The 27,990-nt window shown below is 38.5% G+C and overlaps 1 protein-coding gene across 2 annotated transcripts; it reads right to left on the bottom strand.

The window, feature by feature from the left end:
• Positions 1-14: 14 nt before the first annotated feature.
• On the bottom strand, positions 15-27,697 carry nusap1 (nucleolar and spindle associated protein 1). Of its 2 annotated transcripts, none has more exons than XM_085342385.1 (12): positions 27,623-27,697; positions 27,397-27,465; positions 27,121-27,312; positions 26,800-26,983; positions 26,612-26,707; positions 26,227-26,339; positions 26,085-26,135; positions 25,827-25,993; positions 626-789; positions 400-516; positions 209-311; positions 15-126 (listed from the first exon to the last, which is right to left on the bottom strand). In XM_085342385.1, the coding sequence occupies exons 1-12, from the start codon at positions 27,695-27,697 to the stop codon at positions 39-41; spliced, it is 1,419 nt and encodes a 472-aa protein (XP_085198511.1). In that variant the 3' UTR covers positions 15-38. The 2 variants fall into 2 exon arrangements, with proteins under 2 accessions (XP_085198511.1, XP_085198512.1); XM_085342386.1 differs by having other exon boundaries at positions 26,612-26,695.
• Positions 27,698-27,990: the final 293 nt, after the last annotated feature.

Below are 27,990 nucleotides of genomic sequence, written 5' to 3'. Positions count from 1 at the left end.
AACAGGGTTTACAAACGGCCCCAAGCAGGCACAATATTTTATGCCATGACAAGGCCTCTTCTTGCCCCAAGCATACTTTCTTTCTTCTGCTTCCGATCTTGTATCTGCTTTGCTCTCCTGCCCTGCCTAAAATAAGAATAAAGATATTCAGAGATGTGGCATGAGCCAACTGCAATGGGAGAATTTTCAGCATCAATTAAAAACCTACCTTGACTGGACTTTGTGCTGTTTGTAAGCTTCCTGGTGCGGATTTGAGACAGACTTGTTCATGGCCGTGTTTTCTTTGACATCTTCAAATGGCTTCAGTTTACCTATGTATAAAATAAATAACTCAATGCTACATCTTGTCCAATCAAATGGTGTTTCACACGAACAGGGAAAATGAGAACATTTTTATACCTTTATGAGGCTTGTAGGTGAGGGGACGTGACAGACTCGCCTTCAGATCAAAGCTGGGTTTCTTGTTTGTGCCAGGCGTTGTTGAAGTGCTTGTGTTGCCAGTGAAAACAAATGGTCCTTTCAGAGGGGGGGGAAAAAAAACCAAAAAAAAAACCAAAACATAATCATCTACTTTTTAGAAACATACTTCAAATATATCATTCCAAGGGTTGAAAGGCCAAAGTACCTGGAGTTTTTGTTGCAGAGAACGATGCAGTTTTGACACTGCTGGGCTTTAATCCATTGGCAGTCGGTTTCTGCGGGGTGCTGGAAGCCACGCAGGGTGACATGCGTGCAGGTGTCTTCACCAGTGACCTTTTATATTCATTGTCATGAGTAGCTTCTGAGAACCTGTATGTAGACAGTTCTCATTAAAGCATTAGATTTAATACAAAACTTAAATTTGAATGTTTCCACTTTGCAATACCACTTAGTTTATTTTGGAATATCCACTCTTGAATTCAGGTTTATCCTTTAGAATGAACCATTATTTAACAAGTGTTTGCAAACAGAGACTGCATCGCTAAGTCATAAGTTTTATACACCTGTGCGAAAGTGATTGATAACTAATGAGAAGATTAACCCCTTAGCAGTCCTACAAATTTTGCCTAAAATTTGTGAAAAAGGCATATCCAAAATAAATTGCATGCTGCTCTTGAACCATTTGGAGTATATGCATGGTTTTGGTCTCTTTTGAAAGGAGACAATCTGTAGTTTGTTCCTGAGGTGTCAGAATCACTTTATGTCATACTGCTATTGAGTAATAGAACTTTGAACACACTAAAAAAGAGAGAAAAAAAAATCCGCCCAAGTTTTTTTTTGTAAGGAATGCATGCAGATGCCTACCTTGTGAGGTATTAGCTGGAAAACACAACAGGATCAAAGCATGAAGCCTTACCAAGCCACAATTCAAATTTGATAACAATATCTTAGAAAATGAGTGTTCTATGCAAGTTTATTTAGGTCTATGTATAGGCGCTACCCAAAAAAGGCCACTTGGAGACTCCAAATGGCCCTTTGTAACAATCAACACATAAAAGGCTGTAATTCTTGAATGCTTTTATGTACAGTCCTAATTTTGGTCTCTAATTAAAGGTTACACTCAGAGCTATTCTTACATCCAGATTTATTGTCAATACTTTACAAAATTACAGGAGCATAAACATTATACAGTGTTTTTTTTTCAATTTCGAAACAAATGTAAAGGGAAAAAAAAGTATTATGGCATTAAAACTCACTATATATACACATTATGTATATGCATCTGTGGGTGTATAAATATATATATAGTTTTTCACACAAATGTATTTTTACAATTATATTTTTTAGAGATCATTGGCATCATGCCAGTCTTTATAACAATCTCGACTTGGCAAAAAGCACAAAGGCACATCACAGGAGGAGCACTTTACTGGTGTCTTTGCCTGGCAGTGTCTGCACCTCAGACGACCTGTGGTGCTGTGTCCACTGATATGCACAGGCTTGTGATGTGCTCTGTTTGGAGAGGGTGATGGTGCGGGCGATGGAGCAAGGCTGCCAGCTGCCGCTGCCAGCTCCTCAATAAGTGTCTCCCGAAAAGCCTTTTGGTGCATGGGTACCTCTCCTTTACCCTTTGTGATGCTCTTGTGAAGCAGGAAGGCATTCACAATAGCAATGTCCAGAAAATGATAAAAAAATGTCTTATACCACCTCTGAGTCTTGTGGATGACTTTATAGTAGTTTATCAAGGCATCGGAGTGGTCCACCCCACCCATGCACCTGCATTGACAGAAAAAACAAGAACAAACAGAATTGAATAACAAGAACAAACAAAATTGGATTTCCAAAAAACAAAATAAATAACATAATAGTTATATAGATTGTTGAATATAAAATACATACCGATTATACTCCTTCACTGCTGGTGGAACAGAGATGTCTTTCAGCACCCAGTGTCCATCTGCATCTCTAACTCTCCTTTGAACAGTGTCCCCAGCATGGGCTGTGTGGAGGGTTGAGCACAGGAACACATCCCTTGTGTCTCGCCACTGAACGAAGAGAAGGGAGTCCTTTCGGATCCATCTTATGCTGCCACGGGGAGATTTAGAGTCCAGGCAATTTTTTTTGGTTTTTGGAAATCCAATTGTATTTGTTCGTATTGTTCCACATGCCCAGATCCTCTTCTGAAGGAGGTCACAGAAAAGGGAGGGACTACTATAAAAATTATCTACAAAAAGTTTGTATCCTGTGCCAAGCAACCGTGTATCGATAAGCTCCATCACGGATTCATAACTTAGTCCCTTGCCACTGTTTCCCTGCAGCTTCCCTTCATACACGAAAAAGTCCCATGTATATCCGTTGCTCGAATCTGCCAAAACAAAAAGTTTGTATCCCCAGCGAACAGGCTTATTTTTCATGTATTGCTTTATTCCAATACGTGCTTTGGAGGCAACCATTCGCTCGTCAATGGAAATTTCTTGGCCAGGGTTATAGTTTATTTTACAGACCTCCCTCATCTCCGTGTATAATGGTTTTATTTTGCAGAGACGGTCAAAATCTGCCGTACCTCTTCTCTGCTCATTAGCAGCATTGTCCTCCAAACTGCTTAGTTGAAGGGAGCGGCAGATCCTTTGAAACTTCTTACCAGACATTATTTTTTTAGGGAATGGAAGGCTGTACAGTTTACTACCTCGCCAGTAATCAGTGATTGCAGGGAGTTTGACCAGACCCATATAAATCACCATGGCCATAAAAGCATACATGTCCTGTAAAGTCAAGTCAATCCATGGGTTAGAGGGCTTGTGGCATGTTGATCCAAAGTCATTTGTGTTTTTAATTATTGTCAGCAACATGGAGTTTGTGAAATAAAGTTGAAAAAGCTGTAAAAGTGTGTATGAAGCTGTAGGTATGATCTGAGGTCCTGGTGATTTGATGGGCCTGAAGGTGGGCTGTGGTGGTATTATGTCTGGAGCATCTGTATCATTCCATCTCTCTTCAGATGTACTGGCTGGCATCTCAGCTTGACTGCTGCCAGTTCTCCCTCTTCCTCTTCCCCTCCCTCTTGGCCTTCTGCTTCCAGAAACTCTTTGGAAAGTGGAAGGATGTGGCTCCTCTTCTGACGAAATGCTGTCATCGTGTTCCTCTGTACTTGTCTTTTTACTGGCTGGCTCCCATAGTTCATCTGATTCTGATGATTGTCTGTGATATACAAAAAAACAACAACGATATAAGTTAGCAGGAACACCTCAAAACACACACTATATATATATATATATATATATATATATATATATATATATATACACATACACACACACACATTATATAAAGACACACGACGTGAGTTAGTAAGAACACAATCAAAACACAAAGATGCACACACACAAACAATATAAACACAGCAGGAGTTAGTAAAAACGCATCAAACACACAGAGGAGCAGGCGCGCACACACACAAAGGCGCACACACACACAAAGGCACACATACAAACAGTAATATCATTGTATGATATAATAAACACTTACATGTCGAGAGTAGCGTCTCCTCCATCCAAAAAAATATCCTCTGCTACCGAGTCAACAAAGGAAACATCACTGTCTTCTTCGGAAATATCTTCCTCCGACTGATCACTGTCACGCCGAGTGCATTGTTCGAGGACTTCTTCCAGTGAGAAGTAAGTTTTCCTCTTTGCCATTTTGTACTTACAAAGCTCCTTTGGTCGCAAGTTCTCTCAAAATGCTGTATGAACACAGACGCTGTCGTCGCTATGAAAGTTTACGCAAAAGCGCACGAGTGACAAAAACCTTTTGCGCATGCAAATAAAAGGGGAAAAACAAGTGTCCTCCCCCTTAAGCTGCATATCAATCTTCTTTAAAGATCATTAGTGTGAATGCTTGAAAAGCATTCACAGTATTGTTCTTCTAATCTTTATTATTAGTGTGAATGCTTGAAAAGCATTCACAGTATTGTTCTTCTAATCTTTATTATTAGTGTGAATGCTTGAAAAGCATTCACAGTATTGTTCTTCTAATCTTTATTATTAGTGTGAATGCTTGAAAAGCATTCACAGTATTGTTCTTCTAATCTTTATTAGTGTGAATGCTTGAAAAGCATTCACAGTATTGTTCTTCTAATCTTTATTATTAGTGTGAATGCTTGAAAAGCATTCACAGTATTGTTCTTCTAATCTTTATTATTCTATTTTATTATTATCTATTCCGTACGTTTTTTGAAAGCCTACTCCTTCAAAACCGTTCAACTTAGAAAAACCATTCAAACATCGTTAGATTCCTATTATTTTGGACATGATTGCTTGTATTTTTCTCATTTTTAACATTTATATTTTTAATTTTATTCAACTTTATTCAACAAAAATTTCCCATGTATTTCAATGGGGAGACCCTTCAAATTCTCATTCAACTTACTCATTTTTAAACTCTTACTACTTCAACATACGTTCACATAGAGCCACCATTCAAACTTTAAAACGAAGACAAGACATTCAACTATTCAACTTGTATTTATCTTTTCAATATCTATTATACTTTTTCTTCAGTTCCAGTTTAAGTTTCATGATGTTTTTTCACCCGTTTCAGAGTTTATAATGGGTGTGTATGGGACGGAATGTTGGGGCTAGAGTGAGGCAGCTCAACTGCTAGAGTGAGAGGAGCAAAAAAATTAATCTTAAAATCTTTTTTAAAACTGCTGCTGTGTCCTCAGCGTTTGCTCTACAGGTATGATTTTACCCTCAAAACGTAGCCATCGCTGTCCTCTTTCATCCAATGTGTTTACTGTTGTACTAGGTGTTATGGTTCTTTCATAAATGTCACCAATGCACAGCCTCCTCCCTCCAACTCTTCCATAGACTCTAATGTTAAAATGGCTCAGAAGGTTCGTTTGAAAATCAGAAGAGCATGGTGTCTTTACACTGTCACCACGTCCATATAATAAACTCCACAGGCATGAAAACTGAGAATTTGGTAGACTAGACATGGCTGTCGCTCACGGTGAAAGAATTTTGTCAATACGACATGTACTTTTCATTTGGGAGCGATTTGTTTGGGCCTGACTTTTCTGTTCATTTTAAGCAGCAAAAGTGAGGTGCATGTCTGTGTCGTGTGTATGGAGCCATTGGGTGCAGTCACTATAGCAACCAGGCTCACACCTGCCTGCTTAACGAGCTCTCTCTCTCACTCTGCCAAGATTCATCTTAAACACTTCTCTTTCAACTGCTGCTGTGTCCACAGTGTTACAGCCATCATTTTACCCTCAAAACGTCGCCATCGTTGTTCTCTTTCCAACATCTTGTCTTTCAAAGCTCAGAGATGTAAACTTTTTAAACTGTGTGGATCCAAGTGGAGGGATCACATTTTAGTCATTCAGTGATTCAAAGAATATGACCTTTTAATATTCATTCAGATGTTTTCTGACTCTAAATGTTCTTTTCTCATTTCTTAGGGTTTTCTAATTTACATTTAAAACATTTTCAGTTTTTTTCCAACTCCTTCTTCTGTGTAACCTTCAGCTTTTAGCAGTTCAGCACCTTTGTTTTCAGGTTAAATTCTTTTTTTTGTTTTGTTTTTTTTTAATCTCATTCAATATTTTTAACTCAAAATTCAGCAATTAATTCATTTCAGTGAATACATTCAGATTCAAGCATTCACACTGCAGTTTCTTCAGAAAATGCACTTTCTAGTTATATTTTATTTTTCCGTACGTTTTTTGAAAGCCTACTCCTTCAAAACCGTTCAACTTAGAAAAACCATTCAAACATCGTTAGATTCCTATTATTTTGGACAACATTGCTTCTATTTTTCTCATCTTTAACATTTATATTTTTAATTTTATTCAACTTTATTCAACAAAAATTTCCCATGTATTTCAATGGGGAGACCCTTCAAATTCTCATTCAACTTACTCATTTTTAAACTCTTACTACTTCAACATACGTTCACATAGAGCCACCATTCAAACTTTAAAACGAAGACAAGACATTCAACTATTCAACTTGTATTTATCTTTTCAATATCTATTATACTTTTTCTTCAGTTCCAGTTTAAGTTTCATGATGTTTTTTCACCCGTTTCAGAGTTTATAATGGGTGTGTATGGGACGGAATGTTGGGGCTAGAGTGAGGCAGCTCAACTGCTAGAGTGAGAGGAGCAAAAAAATTAATCTTAAAATCTTTTTTAAAACTGCTGCTGTGTCCGCAGCGTTTGCTCTACAGGTATGATTTTACCCTCAAAACGTAGCCATCGCTGTCCTCTTTCATCCAATGTGTTTACTATTGTCCTAGGTGTTATGGTTCTTTCGTAAATGTCACCAATGCACAGCCTCCTCCCTCCAACTCTTCCATAGACTCTAATGTTAAAATGGCTCAGAAGGTTGGTTTGAAAATCAGAAGAGCATGGTGTCTTTCCACTGTCACCACGTCCATATAATAAACTCCACAGGCATGAAAACTGAGAATTCAGTAGACTAGACATTGCTGTCACTCACGGTGAAAGAATTTTGTCAATACGACTTTTACTTTTCATTTGGGAGCGATTTGTTTCGGCCTGACTTTTCTGTTCATTTTAAGCAGCAAAAGTGAGGTGCATGTCTGTGTCGTGTGTATGGAGCCATTGTCACTATAGCAACCAGGCTCACACCTGCCTGCTTAAGAGCTCTCTCTCACTCTGCCAAGGTTAAACCTAAAAATGTTAGATTGTAGTAAGATTAACTTTTTCAAAAGTACAATAAGACAGATTTGACAGGGTTTTGCCACAGATTAATAGTTTGTCACTAGTTAGTATATGCCAACTAAGTAGAGCATTGTGATTGGCACAAAGGTTTTTCAGATCTGGGCAGTTGGAGTCAGTTGATGACTTCAAAATCATCCTTTCTGACTGGATAATTAAAGCTCTCAGCATCTATCGGTCTGTAGTTAATTTCCCCACCTTTTAACTAACGTTTAACTAACCTAATCTCATTTAATGTCTCTGTTTATAGTCTGTATAGTTTATCTCCCCACGAATACACTCAAAGTAGTCTTAAAATAAAACCCACAAAACAGTTCAAGATTTAATACTTTTTATTTGCTCATTTAATGCCAGTTGCCCTGTTTTTCTGTATGTCACTCATTCGCTTATACTTGGGCAAAAAGGACCAATTTTTACACTAGTATAGTGTATTTTTTCCCTCTATCTCTCTATGTCTGTCACACACAGAGACCAACACACAGACATGTATATGCTCATTATTGCTGTTCAAACTGATGGTCAAATTTCCAAGCACCACCTGAACGCCTCATCTGTTTTTAACCTATCACTGGACCAACTGTCGTCATTCCGCTTTGCTCTCTGCTGTGGTAAGTACAGTACACTCAGTACTGCAGTGTTTTATTTTTATGATGGAAAAAATACATGTTTGACATTTAAACTCACATATCAAGTCCAACAGAGTTAAAAACAATTCAAAGAAGAAAGAAAGAAAAAAGAATAACCTTCGCTATCATTTATATACGTTTATTACGTTTTGCTGTTAGCAGCAGTGCTAACGCTAGCTTCAATGCTAATGCTAGCAACAATGCTAACGCTAGCTATAGTGCTAACACTAGCCTTAGCAGTTGTTAACTGACAAAAATAATATTCCTGTGATATTTCTTGCCGGTCAGTGAGACAAAAGTAAGAAATTAGCTTTATTATTGCCATTGTGGCTCAGTTTTAACAGTAAGAGTGCTAGCGCTAGCAGCATTGCTAGCGCTAGCAGCATTGCTAACGCTAGCTGCAATGCTAACGCTAGCTGCAATGCTAACGCTAGCTGCAATGCTAACACTAACTGAAGTGCTAATGCTAGCCGGAATGCTAGCGCTAGCAGCAATGCTAAGGCTAGTAACAGTCTAACAGTAGCCTTACATAAGTGGCAATACTTCAGTTAACTAGTTTGAATTGTAAAATGACTGCTGTATCAGTTGGTGTGCTATATTACTCTATAATTACCCTGCTGACTAGAAGTTCAGTGTATCATGTCGTGTGGGCTTTGTATTTCTGTTAGTCTGATAACACTGTACAGACAACTAACGTATTATTTCTCGTTTCTTTCAGGAACCTGACTGACACTGTGCTTTGCCTGGTAGGTGTGCACATACTGTAAGAGAAGTAGACCAAAATAAAAAAATTATATGACTAATATAAGCTGTAAAGTGATGGGTTCAAACTTTGTGCTAGACCTTTTAAACACAATTTTATAATAAATACACATAAGTGCAGCTTAACAATTGGGCTAAAATATTTTTTTCGTACATTTTTGTAGTCATACTACATGTGATTAATTAATGATTCACTCAATCATATTTGTATTTAAAAATATTATTGCTGAATTTAATTAAATATTTATTCTTTTAAAAAGTGCCCAATTATGCAACTTTTTGCACATGGCAGCCGACAACAGTTTAGCTTGAATATTTGTTTTGTCCTTTTGCAGTAGTCACATTTAGTTCATACAATTACCATGTGATATAATTTTAATAAAATTATTTTTTTTTCTTGTTTTTTGTTCAGAGTGTGTAGAAGAAGAAGAACAAGGACCAGATCTCCAGTCTTCTCTCTCACATCCCAACCCCCCAACCCCTCTATCCTCTGTCCTGCTCCACCTATTGTCTCTGCCTTCTTTCCATCTGTATTTCACTCTGTGGTTTGTGAGAAATTTTGCCAAACCAACAATCCTTTTGCGGTTTGATTTAAAGCCGTGTCTCTCCTGCTCTGTCTGTTCTCTCTGCTAAATTTTCTCTCTACCTGTTTTTCACTCTTGGCTTGCTGCTGAAAAACGCCAAGCCAACAAAGCAATAAAGAGTGCATATTTTGCCTCAACCTATGAACAAACTGAACAAACAAAGAAAAATCTGCGGTTTGATTTAAAGCCGTGTCTCTCCTGCTCTGTCTGTTCTCACTGCTAAATTTTCTCTCTACCTGTTTTTCACTCTTGGCTTGCTGCTGAAAAACGCCAAGCCATTAAAGCAATAAAGAGTGCATATATTGCCTCTACCTGAGAACAAACTGAACAAACAAAGAAAACTAATTCACGGTTTGATTGTGATTTCCCAGCCGTGTCTCTCCTGCTCTGCCTGTTCTCTCTTCTAAATTTTCTCTCTACCTGTTTTTCACTCTTGGCTTGCTGCTGAAAAATGCCAAGCCAATAAAGAGAGTGCATAATATTCTCTCAACTGAAGAACAAACTGTCAAACGAAAGACAACTGTTTAAGACAAATAAAAACTGAAATATAAAAACAAAGACAACATCTCCTGGTGTGTGCCACTCTTATCTTGTGAACATATTTTCTAAAGACTAAGAAACACTTGCAGGTGTGTGAAAATGCCAAGGAAGCAGAAAAAGTCACAAGCTGCAAAACAACGCTGGAAGAAGTTTCATGAGTTTCACAAAATACCAACATGTGAACAAGCTGAGTTTGATTTTCCTCAGAGCTCTGCAGAAGACAGTGTGTCTACAAAGACCAATTCTGACAGTGTCAAACAGGCAGGTCAACATGTTCCTGCACATGTACAACAGGTATCTTATGCTGATGCTGTAAAGAGTGGACTGCAGCATAAAGTTAATGAACAACATGAGGTGTCAAGTGCCCCACAGGTGGGTTATGCTGACTTTTTGAAAAGAGGCTGTCACAGTGATGTGGCAGGACCATCTCATGCAGAAAGAGTGAACCTTGAAAACCAGCCCTCTATTACACTTGTCTGTGCATCTCACAGCCAGGCACATCCTAAATATGGAGACTCCAGAAACAAGCAGTGCACATGCAACTCACTCACATTTCTTGCATTCCTTCATGAGAATGAAAACATGACTACAGCTGACCTTAATCTGGTCTTGGATAAAGGTGATGTGATGTACAAAGAGGCCAAGAAAAGATTTCCTAAAAATATTCATTTGGCAACCGATGAGCTGCCAGACAAAGTTGATGCTCGCTGGTCTATGTATGATGTCGACATGACACAGCCTTCCCGGTATGGGACATTTGAAGAACCTCCAGAGGAGGCAGTAGATACCTTTCTCAGCTTAGAAGCAGGACTGAGCTGCCTGTTGTCAGATGTGCAGTATGCCTTATTGATTATGAGTGGATTGTGTATCGCAGTGTTCAGATCCACATCAGGCAAATATGGTTTCTTTGATCCACACTCCAGAACACCCAGTGGTCTTCCTCTATTACTACAGTCACGTAATCGTGGTACAGCAGTGATGCTGAAATTCACACTCCTCAGTGACATGATTAAGAGGATCCAAGATTCTTATGAAATGATGGAGATATCACCCTCTTGTAACTATGAACTGAAGCCTGTGCAGTTCTACAGTATGAGCACAGTCAACCTGAGTGATACTATCACAGACACAGTCTGCAGACCAACAGCTGCCACTGCTGTGGCATCTACTCACTCTGATACAACTGTTGATGAAGCAAACTCCTCTACTCCAAGGAGAAACACAACGACTGATCTGACTGAGAACATCTTTTGTCAAATGTCCATTTGTACGCCACCGGTGAAACAAAAAGAAGTTCACGTGACTCAGTTCACATCATATGAAGATCAGAATGAACCTCCTAATATACCAACTGAAGAACTATGCAGTGAATTAAGTTTCCTTCCATCAAGGGATGCTTTTTTATGTCAATCAAATGCTGCAATAACAAATGTTGCTTCCTGTGATCTTTCTGATATAGTTTTACAAAAACTGAAAAAAGTTAATAAACAACAAAGGCACAAAATGAAAAGAAGATTAATGGCATCAGAGAAACCCAGAAATCAGAGAAAAGAAAACCAAAAAAGGAAAGAACGACAAAAGTATGCTTCAAACAAAGAGTACAAAGAAAAGAAAAAGTCTTGCACAAGCGAGGCATATAAAAACAATCCTGAAGTCAGACAGAAAAAACAACAGTATATGAAAAGACGTTATTGTGAGAATGATGAATTGAGACAGAAACAACAGAGATATATTAGAAGACGTTACTGTGAAAATGATGAATTCAGAAAGAAACAAAAACAATATGTTAAAAAACGTTTTTCTGAGAATGCTACAGTTAGAAAGAAACAACAACAATATATTAAAAGACGCTACTGTGAGAACGATGAATTCAGAAAGAAACAACAACAATATATTAAAAGACGCTACTGTGAGAACGATGAATTCAGAAAGAAACAACAACAATATATTAAAAGACGCTACTGTGACAATGCTGAATTTAGACAAAAACAAAAAAACTATATAACTAAAAGGTATCAAGAAAACCCTGAATTCAGAGAGAGACAGAGATCTCGAGTGACTCAGCGTTATGCACGTGACAATGCATTCAGAGTAAGACACAGACAACTAATGAAACAACTAATGCGAGACAGGTATCAAAGTAATCTTGCATTCAGGATTATGCACAACATGAGATGTGCAATGAAAATAAAAAGGAAATACAGATGGGTGAACAGACAAACCCAAGAGAGTGACAACAGTGTGATCAACGAGGCCATATCTGTGTTCAAATCACAAATCAAAGCTGGACCATCATACCCATGTACTGTATGCTTCAAGGCTTCATTTCCAAACCAAGTGCGACCCTGCAGAAGGTCAAATTATGTCAAAAACCCACATGTAGTTGCAACATGTTTGACAGGAAAGTTTGTTCATGTTTGTGATGAAAACTGCAGAAATGAGCAGTGCAAAGTGCCTGATGAGAGAAAGAGAGAGTGGATATGTCACACCTGCCACGATCATCTTAAAAATGGATCCATGCCAGCACTTGCTGTTGCCAATAAGTTGGATCTTGCTGATATTCCAGCTGAACTGTCTGATCTCAACATACTGGAGAGACATCTCATAGCCAAGTGCATACCATTTGCCAAGATCATTCCTCTTCCCAAAGGCAGACAAAGAGCAATTAGAGGAAATGTGGTCTGTGTCCCATCAGAGGTACAGGAAACTGTTGAAACACTACCTCGATTGAGAATTAATTCTCAGGTGATCAGAGTGAAACTGAAGAGACGCTTGTCTTACAAAGGTCATCAGCTGTTTCAGACTGTAAGCTGGTCTAAACTTGTGCAAGCACTGCATAAACTCAAGCAGATTCATCCACAGTATAAGGATGTGAGCATCAGAGATGATGCTGAGCTGTGTGATCCAACTCTTCCTGATGAAGATGATGAGGATGATGATGATGAAAACATGAATGAGGAAGATTATGATGAGGCTGATTTAATGGAAATTGACAGCTGTGAGAAAAATGCACTGAGTGAAGCACAAAATATAAATGAACAGGACATTGACATGTTACCCTGTGATGGTGAACAATCGCATGAACAGATGAGAGATGATTCAGAGCAAGCAGATGGACTGACTAATGGTGGTTTTGCACTCGAGTCCTGTTTGCAGCCCCCTGATGTGGCTGAGGAGATATTATGTTTCAGTGAAGGAATCTACTCTGTTGCTCCTGCAGAGAGAAACAATCCAATAAGTTTTTTCAAAACACCTAAACTGGAGGCCATGGCCTTCCCTGTGCAGTTTCCTACAGGTCAAAACACACTTGATGAAAGAAGGCTGATCAAAGTATCCCCCAGTGGGTATTTCAAATCAAGACTTTTCTGCATTGATGATCGTTTTGCCAAAGACACAAACTATTTGTTCTTTGCACAGTTTGTGACTGAAATACACTTGGCTACATCCAGCATGACAGTACAGTTAAGGAAGGCAAAGCCTCTGACCAGAGATGGTAGAAAAATAACCTCAGGCATGTTACAAGATAAACATGAGGTGGAGAAACTGGTGCGAAATAAAGATGCAGTGAGATTCATGCAGCCTCTGAGAGGAACCCCAGCCTATTGGGAGAAAACAACAAGAGATCTTTTTGCCATGATCAGACAGTTGGGAACTCCCACGTTCTTTTGCACATTTTCAGCTGCTGAAATGCGCTGGCCTGAAGTGATTGAGGCAATAACAAGGCAGCAAGGTGAACAAGTGAATTTTGAAGGACTCGACTGGTCAGCAAAGTGTGACATCCTGAGAAGCAATCCTGTCACAACAATGCGCATGTTTGACAAGAGAGTTGAAGCATTATTCAGAGATTTACTCTTATCTCCCGCAGAGCCACTTGGCAAAGTCATTGACTACTTTTACAGAGTTGAGTTTCAGCACAGAGGAAGCCCACACATACACTGTCTCCTGTGGGTAGAAGGTGCTCCTGTGTTTGAGGAGGATGATGAGCAAACTGTTGTTGATTTTATAAACAAATACATCACAGCTCAGCTGCCTGATCCACATAAACAACCCGAACTGTACAAAAAAGTAACAGAAGTGCAAAAACACAGTAAGAACCACACAAAGACGTGCTTTAGGAGTTTAAGCTCCGGGTGCCGTTTTGGTTTTCCCAAACCACCCTGCAATGAGACAATGATCACAAGACCCAGTGAGGATGATGCACTGGAAGTAGAAACGGCAAAGAACAAGCTCAGACCACTGAACCAGCTGCTGAATGAACCTGAAACTGCTTCCATGAGTTTAGAGCAGCTCTTGGAAAGATGCAAGTTGACACATGCAGAATATGAGAGATACCTGAATAAAATGAACATGAGGAGTACGATCATACTAAAGCGTGATCCAAAAGACTCTTGGATAAATGGCTATAATCCACATCTGCTTGAAGCCTGGAACAGTAATATCGACATAAGCTTTGTTTTAGATGCTTTCGGCGCTGCAAATTATTTAATGAAATATATATCAAAAAAAGAGGGCGGGCTATCTGAGTACCTGAAAACTGTCATTGAAAACTCCAATAAGGACAGTGTAAATGAGTGCGATGAAATGAGAGCCGTCATGCAGGCATATTCAAAGAAGCGAGAGATCAGTGCACAGGAGTGTGTTGCTCGTGCATGTGGTCTTCACATGAAGCAATGTTCACGTGCTGTAATATTCATACCAACTGATGATAATCCTGTGAAAATGAGTCGTCCCCTGTCAGTTCTGGACAACACAACACCTGAGTCTTCCAATGTTTGGATGACATCTTTGAATGACAAATACAAAGCCAGACCTGAAACACCAGAGTATGAGGAGATGTGCATGGCAGACTTTGCTGCTACTTGCAGGATTGTCTATGGCCAACAGAAAAAAGGTAAAGATGTTTTGCCCCTTCTCAATGAGATGGGGTTTGTGCAAAGGCGCAAAAACAATAAGCCTGCTATCATCAGATTTCACCGCTGCTCACAAGAAAAACATCCAGAGCAATATTACGGAAGACTGCTTAAACTGTACCTTCCTCATCGTTCAGACCACGAACTGAAAACACCATCGTTGCCAACCTATCAGGCTTTCTATGGTGCTGGCTGTGTACAGCTGCCAGGTACTGACCGTCTTGAGTACGTGCAACACATTGTCAAAAGAAACAGAGAAAAATATGAGAAAAACAGTGAGGAGATCGAGAGCGCTGTTGAGGAATATGAGCAGAACAGAGGTGTGACTGACGAATGGTGTAATCTGGCACCTGAATCAGATCTCGTAAGGTTGCCACTTGTTGAACAAGAAAGAGAGCGAGACAATGAAAATGAACAGGAAGATGTGCCAGACTACAGCCGTCAGGCTGATGCTTCAACAGAAGTCAGAGCCATCAGGGAACCCCCTGCTATTGATCCCACATTGTTACGTCAGATGTTTCAGAATCTGAACAAGAAGCAAGCCTGCATATTTTATGCAGTTAGAGACTGGTGCATTAAAAGAGTCTGTGCTCTAAATCCAGAGCAGTTTTTCTTTTATATTAATGGTGGTGCTGGAACAGGAAAATCACATCTTATCAAATGCATCTACTCAGAAGCATCTAAGATACTGAGCAAAGTGCCCAGATATGCAGACGACGTTGACATATCAAAACCCACTGTCCTGTTAACTGCTTTCACTGGGACTGCAGCTTTTAACATATCTGGAACAACACTGCATTCTCTTCTCAAGCTGCCTAGAAGCTTAAAACCTCCCATTCAGGGACTTGGCAATCAGCTGGATGAAGTCAGATCAGAACTTTTGAATGCTGAAATAATCGTCATTGACGAAGTGTCTATGGTGTCAAGACATCTGTTTGCATATGTAGATGCAAGACTCAAACAGATCAAAGGGACTCGGAGACCCTTTGGAGGCATGTCAGTCATTGCTGTCGGAGACTTCTATCAGCTACCCCCAGTGCGACAGTCTAAACCTCTCTGTGTGCACGACCCGTCTGAGATCGACCTATGGCGGGAGCATTTTCAGATGATCACTCTGACTGAGATTATGCGTCAGAAAGATGATGTTGTCTTTGCAGAGATGCTGAACAGAATTCGTGTGAAAGGAAAGTTGGATGAGCTTTGCGAAGCAGATAGAAATTTGTTGTCACAGGCCATAACTGAACCAGCCCTTTGTCCAACTGATGCGTTGCACATTTTTGCAACTAATAAAGAAGTGGATGCACACAACTCTGCAACACTGGCTCTGCTCCACACTCATATCATTGACATCCATGCAGATGATTATAGAAAAGATCCTAGAACTGGCAGAATGGCACTTCAAGACAGACCATTGAAAGGAGGTAAAAACGAGTTACCAGACACACTGAAAGTTGCAGAAGGAGCTCGTGTCATGCTCACCAGAAACATTGACATACAAAATGGTTTGGTTAATGGAGCTTTTGGAATACTACTTAGAGTAGTTCACTCTGAAAACGACCAACACATCATCAAGCTTGGACTTAAAATGGATAATGAGACATCTGGAAAGAATAACCGCACACCAGCAGACGACATGGTGTACATTGAGAGAGCAGAGGAGAATCTGAAGCAGAAAGGAGTGGTACGAAGACAGTTCCCAGTGAAGCTGGCCTTTGCATGTACAATACATAAGGTACAGGGTATGACAACTACATCAGCTGTTGTCTCTCTTAAGAGCATTTTTGAGCCCGGCATGGCCTACGTAGCTGTCAGTAGAGTGACGTCTCTCAGTGGACTGTATCTTCTTGATATGGAAGAGAAAAAAATATTCACCAACCCAGAAATCACTGCAGCGCTTGAGAACATGAGACAAGCCAACCTTGATGACATGATGCCTCTTCTACACGTGAGGCAAACACTGAGCAGGTCAGAGGTTTTCACCATTGTTCATCATAATACAGAGGGACTGCCAGCTCACATTAATGACATCAAAAGTCACCATGAATTGTGTCTAGCAGATGTTTTGTGCCTAACAGAAACACACCTGCGGGGCTCTTTTGTCGCAGAGAGTCTCCACTTGGAAAATTACAATTTGTTCAAACGCAACAGACACCTGTCCTACACAAACTTTCCCCAGATGGCAAACAGAAGTGGTGGTGGAGTTGCTGTTTATGTGAAAAGTGACATTCAAGTGCATGAAAAACAGTACATCCATAATGTAACTGACCTTGAATTTCTGGCTTTAAAGGTTGAAGCACCAGTCAGTGCTCTGATTGCAGTTGTATACAGACCTCCAGACTACACTCTGAGGCCATTCCTGAAAAACCTGGTAAGCCTATTAGACTCATTGGAGATCATGGACTGTCATCCCATCATAGTTTGTGGTGATTTTAATGAGAATGTTTTATCCAGTGCAAACAAACCAATCCTGGAGCTGTTTGAGTCTAGGGGATACGCACAGGTCATCACTGCCCCTACCACAGAGAAGAACACACTGCTTGACCTAATTTTCATTTCTCAGTCAGATCGATGTCTCCATTCTGGAGTCATGAAGACATACCATAGTTACCATAACCCAGTATACTGTGTATTGTCCTGTGATGATTCATGATCTAGATCTTTGAATACAGTAAGTAATATCTATATTTTTGAATGACTTAAGAAAGTAGAGCGATATTTAAAAGTTGACGCCCTGCATTGCAGTATAATGTTTGATGACAATTTTATTTATTACAGAAAATCTAAAATTCACTAACAGTAACCTATAAATGTCAGAAAAATCAAATATAGCAGTTTAAAATGAATAGTGTAGGCATATCCTCTCTGCAGCCAGGCTTCAACATCCTGCCAGGCTGCCCCAGTCTCACTGTGGCTGGGAGGGAGGGAGGGTGGACCAGAGGATTGCCCACACAAAACATAAATGTTCAACAGCTTCTTCATTGTTTCTGAGAGAACAATAATGACTAAAGGTTGCTTTTAAAAAAAACAAACAAACAAACAAACAAACCTAATTACAGCAATAATGACAGTTAAGCCACTTTATGTGTGCCTCTATTTTGAAATACTATTTACAAAAATATTATTATTTTGGTTTGTTATAAACTTTAAACTTTTTCAAAAGTACACAATTATATTTTTGGACAAATTTTTCTATGAAACATAAATTTTTATGAGCTTTTATCATGTTTCTGGCCAGTGCAATCATCAGGGTGGGTCTGGGTTGATAACTGCACATTTCTGGCCAGAAATGTTTCAGCAGTGTTACATATGTAGTGCATATGTTACACTTGCTTTCTGTTACCAGCTGATACCCTACATTTGTATAGACATTTGATGGTGTGAGGTTGGGGAGTTGAGTGGGAGGGGGGGGGGGAGGGAGGGTACGGTGGGAGTTGAGGGGGGGGGGGTTCCTTTCCTGTTAGGTTTCCTTTTTTTTTTCTTTTTTTTTTTTTAAGCAAGACACAGTCCTCCTGTGTCTTCTCCAATCTTCACATGTAAAATCCAACAATGTGAAGCACATAGCAGCCAGAAACTGTAATGCCACAGATCAGAGAAACTTCATCATCACCATCTTCATCGCCATACGATCAGAGCGTGAGACTTCACATCTGGAGCACAGGAGAGATTCTGTGATAAGTCTTCCTTCTAGCTTGTCCCACAAGCAGTCGGTGAGATTTACTAACAACAAAAAGGGTTAATGACATTATTTCCATGAAAACATGTATTCATTCTTTGTGAAGTGTTTAAATTGTGTTTTCACTTGACCTTAGGAGTGTTAGAGTGTATTGTAATGTCTGTACTCAGGTGTTTCCCTCTGTGATCCATCCCCTTCAGAGCCGAGACACTCAGGACTGAACAGACTGCACAGTTTCTGTGACTGAGCCTCCAAAACACCTTCTTTGAAACCACTCATGATAGAAGGGCTTCATATTTGCAGCAGCACTACTACAGGTATTCAGTTTATTACAGGATGTGTTTGTTTCTTAGGACCAGCTCTGAGTGCACACTACCTAACATATACACCTTTCTGTTTATTACAAACCAACTACTCTGGATCATACGGCCAGTTGGCAAGAATGTTGCTGCAGGAAAACATCCCTGGAGATCACCATCATTGTCAGACTGACTGTGCCTCCTCTGTGCAGTGTCAAGATCCTCCCTAAATGAGTGTGTAAGTTAACATTTTCATTATTTTATTCCCTTTGACAAGACAAGTATCACTGATATTTACATTTACAACTACATATGTTGCTATTTTCTGCTCTTCTTTTAAAGTCCTCAGCTATCCTGCTTCTGTGCTGCTTGCCACACATCAAACACTGGCCGGATGACAGGGAGGATCCACTCTGAAGTCACTGGACATGATGAGGATCATATGGGACTTCATAGTTTCACAGAAACATTGTGCTCTGTGATTACAGGTTTTAAATGGACATAATGACTGCCTCTCTCTGATCAACAGGCTAAAGGATTGTTGTCATTGTTAGTGCTCTGTACAATGTATGCTTATTTAGTATTTCATCACAGAGCAAACCTTTATTTATTTAACATATTTTTATTTTGTTTTAATGTTGAATTAACTGTGGGGATTTTTTTAAGTGGGCACTCGGGATGTCATATGACCAGAAATGTGGTAACTGGAATTCAACGTTATGGAAGAAAAAATCTGCTAAGAACAAAACACACACAAAACCCCCCAAGAAAATTCAAATTCATTCCATGTAATCCAATCTAAAACATTTTAAACTGCTGAACAGCAACACAAACAGTGTTAAAAAACAGTGTTAACAGAATGATTATGATGATTTTGTACCAAAGTTTCAGGTCACATGGCACACCTAGTGTGTAGTGTGGGGTATCAGCTGGTAAGTATAGTTTTTTTTTTTCATATTTGTGTACTTAGAGTTTAGATAGATAAAGCCTTGTGTATAATAATTAGTCATAACCACAACTCAAAGTCAGGGACTAACTAATTTTGGGACTTTGTGTCTGAGCCCAGGTTAAAACAATGTGTAAAAAAGCATTTAGTGGCATGGCTGAACAATGCTGTATTGATACTTATTTATCCATGTTCACAAAAAGGACTAATGTGTTTATTTGATTATTTGCACGTGTTAAACTGTGTCACCACCTTAGGCTTTCATTTGAGTTTACTCAAAAATCTCTATACAGTTCTCTTTTACCACTGTGTGGACTCTGTTTACATTAAAACATAAAGAAGAATGAGTAATAAAAAGATGTGTAGACAGATTAAGTAGGACGATAGAAACAGCTGTTCAGCCATGTTCTAAGAAACCAACACAATTTAAAGGTTCAGGATTGTGGTTTTAAAAGTTGAATTTTCATGTATTTCATATCTTGCTTATTATTTTTTATTTAGTTATTTAATTTAGTTATTTTTATTTATTCTACTAGTCCTTTTCAGAAAGAAGCTGTAAAATATGACTTAAGATTTTTTTTTTATTTTCTATGACATACAAAACAAATTGATGTATGTAATACTATTAAACATGATATACACATGTGTATATGTCTGAAAAACATTATGCTGTATATTAAAGTTTGCATTTTCTCCAGAATTTTTGTTCATCTTTTAAGTTCATTTCAGTTAGAAGAATTTGAACTTTTAATATTCATTCAGAGATTTTCTGACTCTAAATTTTCTTTTGTCATTACTCATTTTTTTATTATTTACATTTTAAACATGTTTAGCTTTTTTCCAACTTCTTCTGTGTGAACATCAGCTTTCAAAAGTTCTGCACTTTTGTTTTCACTTTAAAAATTTTGTATTTTCCAGCTCATTCAGAATTTTTAACTTAACATTCAGCAATTAATTCATTTCAGTGCATACATTCAGATTCAAGCATTCACACTGCAGTTTCTTCAGAAAATGCACTTTCTAGTTCTATTTTATTATTATCTATTCCGTACGTTTTTTGAAAGCCTACTCCTTCAAAACCGTTCAACTTAGAAAAACCATTCAAACACCATTAGATTCCTATTCTTTTGGACATGATTGCTTGTATTTTTCTCATTTTTAACATTTATATTTTTTATTTTATTCAACTTTATTCAACAAAAATTTCCCATGTATTTCAATGGGGAGACCCTTCAAATTCTCATTCAACTTACTCATTTTTAAACTCTTACTACTTCAACATACGTTCACATAGAGCCACCATTCAAACTTTAAAATGAAGACAAGACATTCAACTATTCAACTTGTATTTATCTTTTCAATATCTATTATACTTTTTCTTCAGTTCCAGTTTAAGTTTCATGATGTTTTTTCAGCCGTTTCAGAGTTTATAATGGGTGTGTATGGGACGGAATGTTGGGGCTAGAGTGAGGCAGCTCAACTGCTAGAGTGAGAGGAGCAAAAAAATTAATCTTAAAATCTTTTTTAAAACTGCTGCTGTGTCTGCAGCGTTTGCTCTACAGGTATGATTTTACCCTCAAAACGTAGCCATGGCTGTCCTCTTTCATCCAATGTGTTTACTATTGTCCTAGGTGTTATGGTTCTTTCATAAATGTCACCAATGCACAGCCTCCTCCCTCCAACTCTTCCATAGACTCTAATGTTAAAATGGCTCAGAAGGTTCGTTTGAAAATCAGAAGAGCATGGTGTCTTTCCACTGTCACCACGTCCATATAATAAACTCCACAGACATGAAAACTGAGAATTTGGTAGACTAGACATTGCTGTCGCTCACAGTGAAAGAATTTTGTCAATACGACTTTTACTTTTCATTTGGGAACGATTTGTTTCGGCCTGACTTTTCTGTTCATTTTAAGCAGCAAAAGTGAGGTGCATGTCTGTGTCGTGTGTATGGAGCCATTGGGTGCAGTCACTATAGCAACCAGGCTCACACCTGCCTGCTTAACGAGCTCTCTCTCACTCTGCCAAGATTCATCTTAAACACTTCTCTTTCAACTGCTGCTGTGTCCACAGTGTTAAAGCCATCATTTTACCCTCAAAACGTCGCCATCGTTGTTCTTTTTCCAACATCTTGTCTTTCAAAACTCAGAGATGTAAACTTTTTAAACAGTGTGGGTTCAAGTGGAGGGATCACATTTTAGTCATTCAGTGATTCAAAGAATATGACCTTTTAATATTCTTTCAGATGTTTTCTGACTCTAAATGTTCTTTTCTCATTTCTTAGGTTTTTCTAATTTACAATTAAAACATTTTCAGCTTTTTTTCCAACTTCTTCTTCTGTGTAACCTTCAGCTTTTAGCAGTTCAGCACTTTTGTTTTCAGGTTAAATTCGGGTTTTTTTTTTTTTTTTATCTCATTCAAGATTTTTAACTTAAATTCAGTAATTAATTCATTTCAGTGCATACATTCAGATTCAAGCATTCACACTGCAGTTTCTTCAGAAAATGCACTTTCTAGTTCTATTTTATTCTTCCGTACGTTTTTTGAAAGCCTACTCCTTCAAAACCGTTCAACTTAGAAAAACCATTCAAACATCGTTAGATTCCTATTATTTTGGACATGACTGCTTCTATTTTTCTCATTTTTAACATTTATATTTTTAATTTTATTCAACTTTATTCAACAAAAATTTCCCATGTATTTCAATGGGGAGACCCTTCAAATTCTCATTCAACTTACTCATTTTTAAACTCTTACTACTTCCACATACATTGACATAGAGCCACCATTCAAACTTTAAAACGAAGACAAGACATTCAACTATTCAACTTGTATTTATCTTTTCAATATCTATTATACTTTTTCTTCAGTTCCAGTTTAAGTTTCATGATGTTTTTTCACCCGTTTCAAAATTTATAATGGGTGTGTATGGGACGGAATGTTGGGGCTAGAGTGAGACAGCTCAACTGCTAGAGTGAGAGGAGCAAAAAAATTAATCTTAAAATCTTTTTTAAAACTGCTGCTGTTTCCGCAGCGTTTGCTCTACAGGTATGATTTTACCCTCAAAACGTAGCCATCGCTGTCCTCTTTCATCCAATGTGTTTACTATTGTACTAGGTGTTATGGTTCTTTCATAAATGTCACCAATGCACAGCCTCCTCCCTCCAACTCTTCCATAGACTCTAATGTTAAAATGGCTCAGAAGGTTGGTTTGAAAATCAGAAGAGCATGGTGTCTTTCCACTGTCACCACGTCCATATAATAAACTCCACAGGCATGAAAACTGAGAATTCAGTAGACTAGACATTGCTGTCACTCACGGTGAAAGAATTTTGTCAATACGACTTTTACTTTTCATTTGGGAGCGATTTGTTTCGGCCTGACTTTTCTGTTCATTTTAAGCAGCAAAAGTGAGGTGCATGTCTGTGTCGTGTGTATGGAGCCATTGGGTGCAGTCACTATAGCAACCAGGCTCACACCTGCCTGCTTAACGAGCTCTGCCTGCCACTGTACCAAGATTCATCTTAAACACTTCTCTTTCAACTGCTGCTGTGTCCACAGTGTTACAGCCTTCATTTTACCCTCAAAATGTCACCATCGTTGTTCTCTTTCCAACACTGTCTTTCAAAGCTCAGACTTTTAAATTTTTTAAACTGTGTGGATCAAAGTGGAGGGATCACATTTGAGTCATTCAGTGATTCAAAGAATATGACCTTTTAATATTCATTCAGATGTTTTCTGACTCTGAATGTTCTTTTCTCATTTCTTAGGGTTTTCTAATTTACATTTAAAACATTTTCAGTTTTTTTCCAACTCCTCCTTCTGTGTAACCTTCAGCTTTTAGCAGTTCAGCACCTTTGTTTTCAGGTTAAATTCGGGTTTTTTTGGGTTTTTTTTTAATCTCATTCAATATTTTTAACTCAAAATTCAGCAATTAATTCATTTCAGTGCATACATTCAGATTCAAGCATTCACACTGCAGTTTCTTCAGAAAATGCACTTTCTAGTTATTAGTGTGAATGCTTGAAAAGCATTCACAGTATTGTTCTTCTAATCTTTATTATTCTATTTTATCTATTCCGTACGTATTTTGTACTCCTACTCCTTCAAAACCGTTCAACTTAGAAAAACCATTCAAACACCGTTAGATTCCTATTCTTTTGAACAACACTGCTTCTATTTTTCATATTTTTAACATTTATATTTTTAATTTTATTCAACTTTATTCAACAAAAATTTATAATGTATTTCAATGGGGAGACCCTTCAAATTCTCATTCAATTTACTCATTTTTAAACTCTTACTACTTCCACATACATTGACATAGAGCCACCATTCAAACTTTAAAACGAAGACAAGACATTCAACTATTCAACTTGTATTTATCTTTTCAATATCTATTATACTTTTTCTTCAGTTCCAGTTTAAGTTTCATGATGTTTTTTCACCCGTTTCAGAGTTTATAATGGGTGTGTATGGGACGGAATGTTGGGGCTAGAGTGAGACAGCTCAACTGCTAGAGTGAGAGGAGCAAAAAAATTAATCTTAAAATCTTTTTTAAAACTGCTGCTGTGTCCGCAGCGTTTGCTCTACAGGTATGATTTTACCCTCAAAACGTAGCCATCGCTGTCCTCTTTCATCCAATGTGTTTACTATTGTACTAGGTGTTATGGTTCTTTCATAAATGTCACCAATGCACAGCCTCCTCCCTCCAACTCTTCCATAGACTCTAATGTTAAAATGGCTCAGAAGGTTCGTTTGAAAATCAGAAGAGCATGGTGTCTTTACACTGTCACCACGTCCATATAATAAACTCCACAGGCATGAAAACTGAGAATTAGGTAGACTAGACATGGCTGTCGCTCACGGTGAAAGAATTTTGTCAATACGACATGTACTTTTCATTTGGGAAGAATTTGTTTGGGCCTGACTTTTCTGTTCATTTTAAGCAGCAAAAGTGAGGTGCATGTCTGTGTACGTGTGTATGGAGCCATTGGGTGCAGTCACTATAGCAACCAGGCTCACACCTGCCTGCTTAACGAGCTCTGCCTGCCACTGTGCCAAGATTCATCTTAAGCACTTCTCTTTCAACTGCTGCTGTGTCCACAGTGTTACAGCCATCATTTTACCCTCAAATTGTCGCCATTATTGTTCTCTTTCCAACACCGTGTCTTTCAAAGCTCAGGCATTTAAACTTTTTAAACTGTGTGGATCAAAGTGGAGGGATCACATTTGAGTCATTCAGTGATTCAAAGAATATGACCTTTTGATATTCATTCAGATGTTTTCTGACTCTAAATGTTCTTTTCTCATTTCTTAGGGTTTTCTAATTTACATTTAAAACATTTTCAGTTTTTTTCCAACTCCTTCTTCTGTGTAACCTTCAGCTTTTAGCAGTTCAGCACTTTTGTTTTCAGGTTAAATTCGGGTTGTTTTTTTTTTATCTCATTCAAGATTTTTAACTTAAATTCAGTAATTAATTCATTTCAGTGCATACATTCAGATTCAAGCATTCACACTGCAGTTTCTTCAGAAAATGCACTTTCTAGTTGGCTATCTGATACGCCAATCATTTTGACACTCTGCCACAATTGGAAGAAGTTACTGCCCATCAAAGGGGGGCTGGCCAGACCGCTGACCACCAGCTGTGTTTGGCTATCGCTGCTTGTTCACACCTGTGTGAAGCACCCATTGGTTCAAATGAGGTGTCAATCGAAAGTGCAGAGGTCAGCGGCCATTTTGAGATCAAAATACCCGGAATATTTACATGTCAAGAGCTGCTAATGCTTCAGGAAGCACCGAAAATAGGATTATTCGCCGGCTACTTTGAAACAATACTATTACATTCAGTGGATGTTTATCAACATATAAATGTCTCAGAGACTAAATATTGGACTGATTTGGATTGCCTGGACTCTTGGCAGTCTAACTACACCGTTTTTGTTGGAATATTATGAACCAGTGGACTAACAGGTGCTTTATATGTGAGTACAGACCTTATTGTTATTGTTTTTTTTCGATGTTGGCAGCCTGACATAAACACTAATTGTACCTGCTATGTTGATTCTATCTTGAAATGCTTTACATCGTTCGAATCACGAGAATCTCAGCTTTCCAAATATATATAACATGTTTAGCTTCTTTTTTGATAAGTTTTTGTACGTAACCAATTAGTCCCCTAAACCATCCAATGTACCGTGGGCGGTACGTCCGACTGCTAATTAAAAGACTGTGGCTCAGTACTTTTGTCCATTTAAAAGACACAGATCCCGAAGAAATTCATTAGATTTGTTGTATCAAAAGGCCAGAGGATAAAACGGTGACTCACCGAACATTGATCCTGCGAGTAGAAAGAACAGACGGCCTGAAGGAGGTGACCTCCTTTGAAAGAGGTTTTTTGGTGGCTGAAAGCACAGTGTGCCTGCGGTTTTTGCCACCTGGTGTCTTGTTCACTGGGGCAGGGCTGAACATGGAAGCACGAGTTGGATTTGCCCTCTGTGGGATTATATACATGTGTCATTAGTGTGCTTCAGAAGTAATCAATATATACATCAAATGTGGGTGACCAGTAGATGGTGGTGCTTACCACTTGATCTTTGCCATCAACTTGCAGCAGTTTAGTTTTGTCTGACAGACTCTACAGGTAAAAAAATAAAAATAAGACAAAGTTCAAGTAAAAGTTACCTTTAATTTTTCCTGAATAAAACTAAGCCAAGATAATTTGGCACCTTTAATTCCTTCACTGAATTTCTGTACGTCTCCATCTGTTTCGTCTTCCGCTGAACATAGGAATCAATGGACTCCATCTTGTTGAAATGAGCCTCGTGAAGTTTTTTGAAATCTGGATAAACAAATAAAATGTATAACATATTCAAAGATTTATTTATGCATTTTTTTTTGGGGGGGGGGGTTAGTTTTTTCTTTTTAATCGATTAAGGTTTTATTTACTCAAGCAAAATAGTTGTGCATCTATAGAAAACAGGAAAATGTACACATTTCTCTGAAATAAAGTAGGACAGGCTCTGCTGTACATAGCAGAGACTCCAAAAAAGCTTTTGCTGAATCAAGCACAAAAAGAACCATATCATTGAAAGAGGAACAAACAAAACTTACTGGGGGTAACAGGCTTCAACAAAGGCTTACTCTTCTGCTGGAGACGAGGAATTCTACCAGCTTTTGCCCCTTTTGGTGCCTTTTCTGGACACAGACCTTTAAAGGTAAAATTTGTGCAAAAGTACATGATCGTAAAGTCCAAGGAAGAAAACATAAGTGTGTATCAGCTTTTATCAACTATTGCTAACCTGTTTCAGCAGTCACTGGTGCTTCATCCTTAATGGCAGGCTGTAGCTGCTGCTCCTCACGGTCAGCAGTCTGGATCTTTTTAGGAGGCTCATTTTTTTCTTTATCGTTTGTAGAGGACACCTTTCTCTTCTTACCACCCCTGGCATTGCAAGGTGCAGTAAGTGCATCAGCTTCAGTGTCATCCTTAAAAAGAAAAATAAGCATAAAGGTTTTAAACCTCCAGAATGCAAAGAACTTAAACAGCTGCAAAGCAACCCTATGCACAGGGATATAGAGTGCTTCAGATGTATTTATGTTGAATGCAGTGTAATGTATAATACCTTTGCAGCAACTGGAGGCATCTTGGCATCGCTTTTAGTCGGTGTCGCAGTATCAGAGATTTTTCTCTTGTTACCCTTTCCTTTACCTCGACGTGTGTTCACAAACCCAGTAGTGCTGGAAACTTCTTCCTTGCAAGCTGAATCCAGGACAACCTCAGATTTCTCCTGAGCTTCATCATTAATATCTTGCCCCTGGAACAGTCATAAACGCATTAGCGCTGTGCACATGAGATGCTGACAACAAAGCCAATACATTACAAAACAGCAGTAAGTTACCTGCTCCTTCGCCTCTTTGTTCTTTTCTTCTTGATAATGCTGCTTTATGGCCTTCAGAAGTTTGTCGGCCTAATGTTGCCGAAAAAAAAACGGGAAAAAATGCATTTGAGTGTAGTCTGCCCAACACACGTTGACGTTAGAGAACAGCCAGCTACCGTTAGCGAATACAAGGTAAGTCTACCATAACCCCGCTAGAAGCAAATTTTTAAAAGTACCGCTTCATTACCTTCATGTTCGCCTTGAGTCCCAGCTCCTTAGCGAGACTTCGCAATTCTGCATATTTCATAGAGTCCAAATCCATGCCGGTATGACAGTTTATTTCGCTTTTTTTAAGAAAAAAAATCCGCGCACACGTCGGTGTTTCTCCTCACCACAAACGGCGTCGGTTAAAACTACCCTCCGATTCAAAACACAGAAGCGCGACACATTTGATTGGCTCTTCACTCTAACCGGATATGCCTCTCAGCCAATCAGAACAACCGTGCATTTTCGGGATTTTGTTTTTATCCCCCATGCTTATTTTTTCTTTCTAAAATCTTATTTTTTATTAGACATTTTATACATTTAAAATATTAAAATTTAATCAGTCACAAT

This window comes from Diplotaxodon limnothrissa, linkage group LG19 (assembly GCF_057381915.1).
Source record: "Diplotaxodon limnothrissa isolate DT_005_m linkage group LG19, D_limnothrissa_male_GT1.1, whole genome shotgun sequence".
Lineage (NCBI taxonomy): Eukaryota > Metazoa > Chordata > Actinopteri > Cichliformes > Cichlidae > Diplotaxodon > Diplotaxodon limnothrissa.
The sequence above is the reverse complement of the archived record's forward strand: the minus strand, read 5'-3'. Positions and strand labels throughout refer to the sequence as shown.

Bases quoted from the DNA above. Each gene is read 5' to 3' on its own strand.
- nusap1 (XM_085342385.1), bottom strand. From the start codon at position 27,697: ATGGATTTGGACTCTATGAAATATGCAGAATTGCGAAGTCTCGCTAAG. The intron at 27,466-27,622 runs GTAATGAAGCGG...CGGCAACATTAG, and splicing joins GACTCAAGGCGAACATGAAG to GCCGACAAACTTCTGAAGGC. The intron at 26,340-26,611 runs GTAAGTTTTGTT...TTGTTTATCCAG, and splicing joins GTTGAAGCCTGTTACCCCCA to ATTTCAAAAAACTTCACGAG.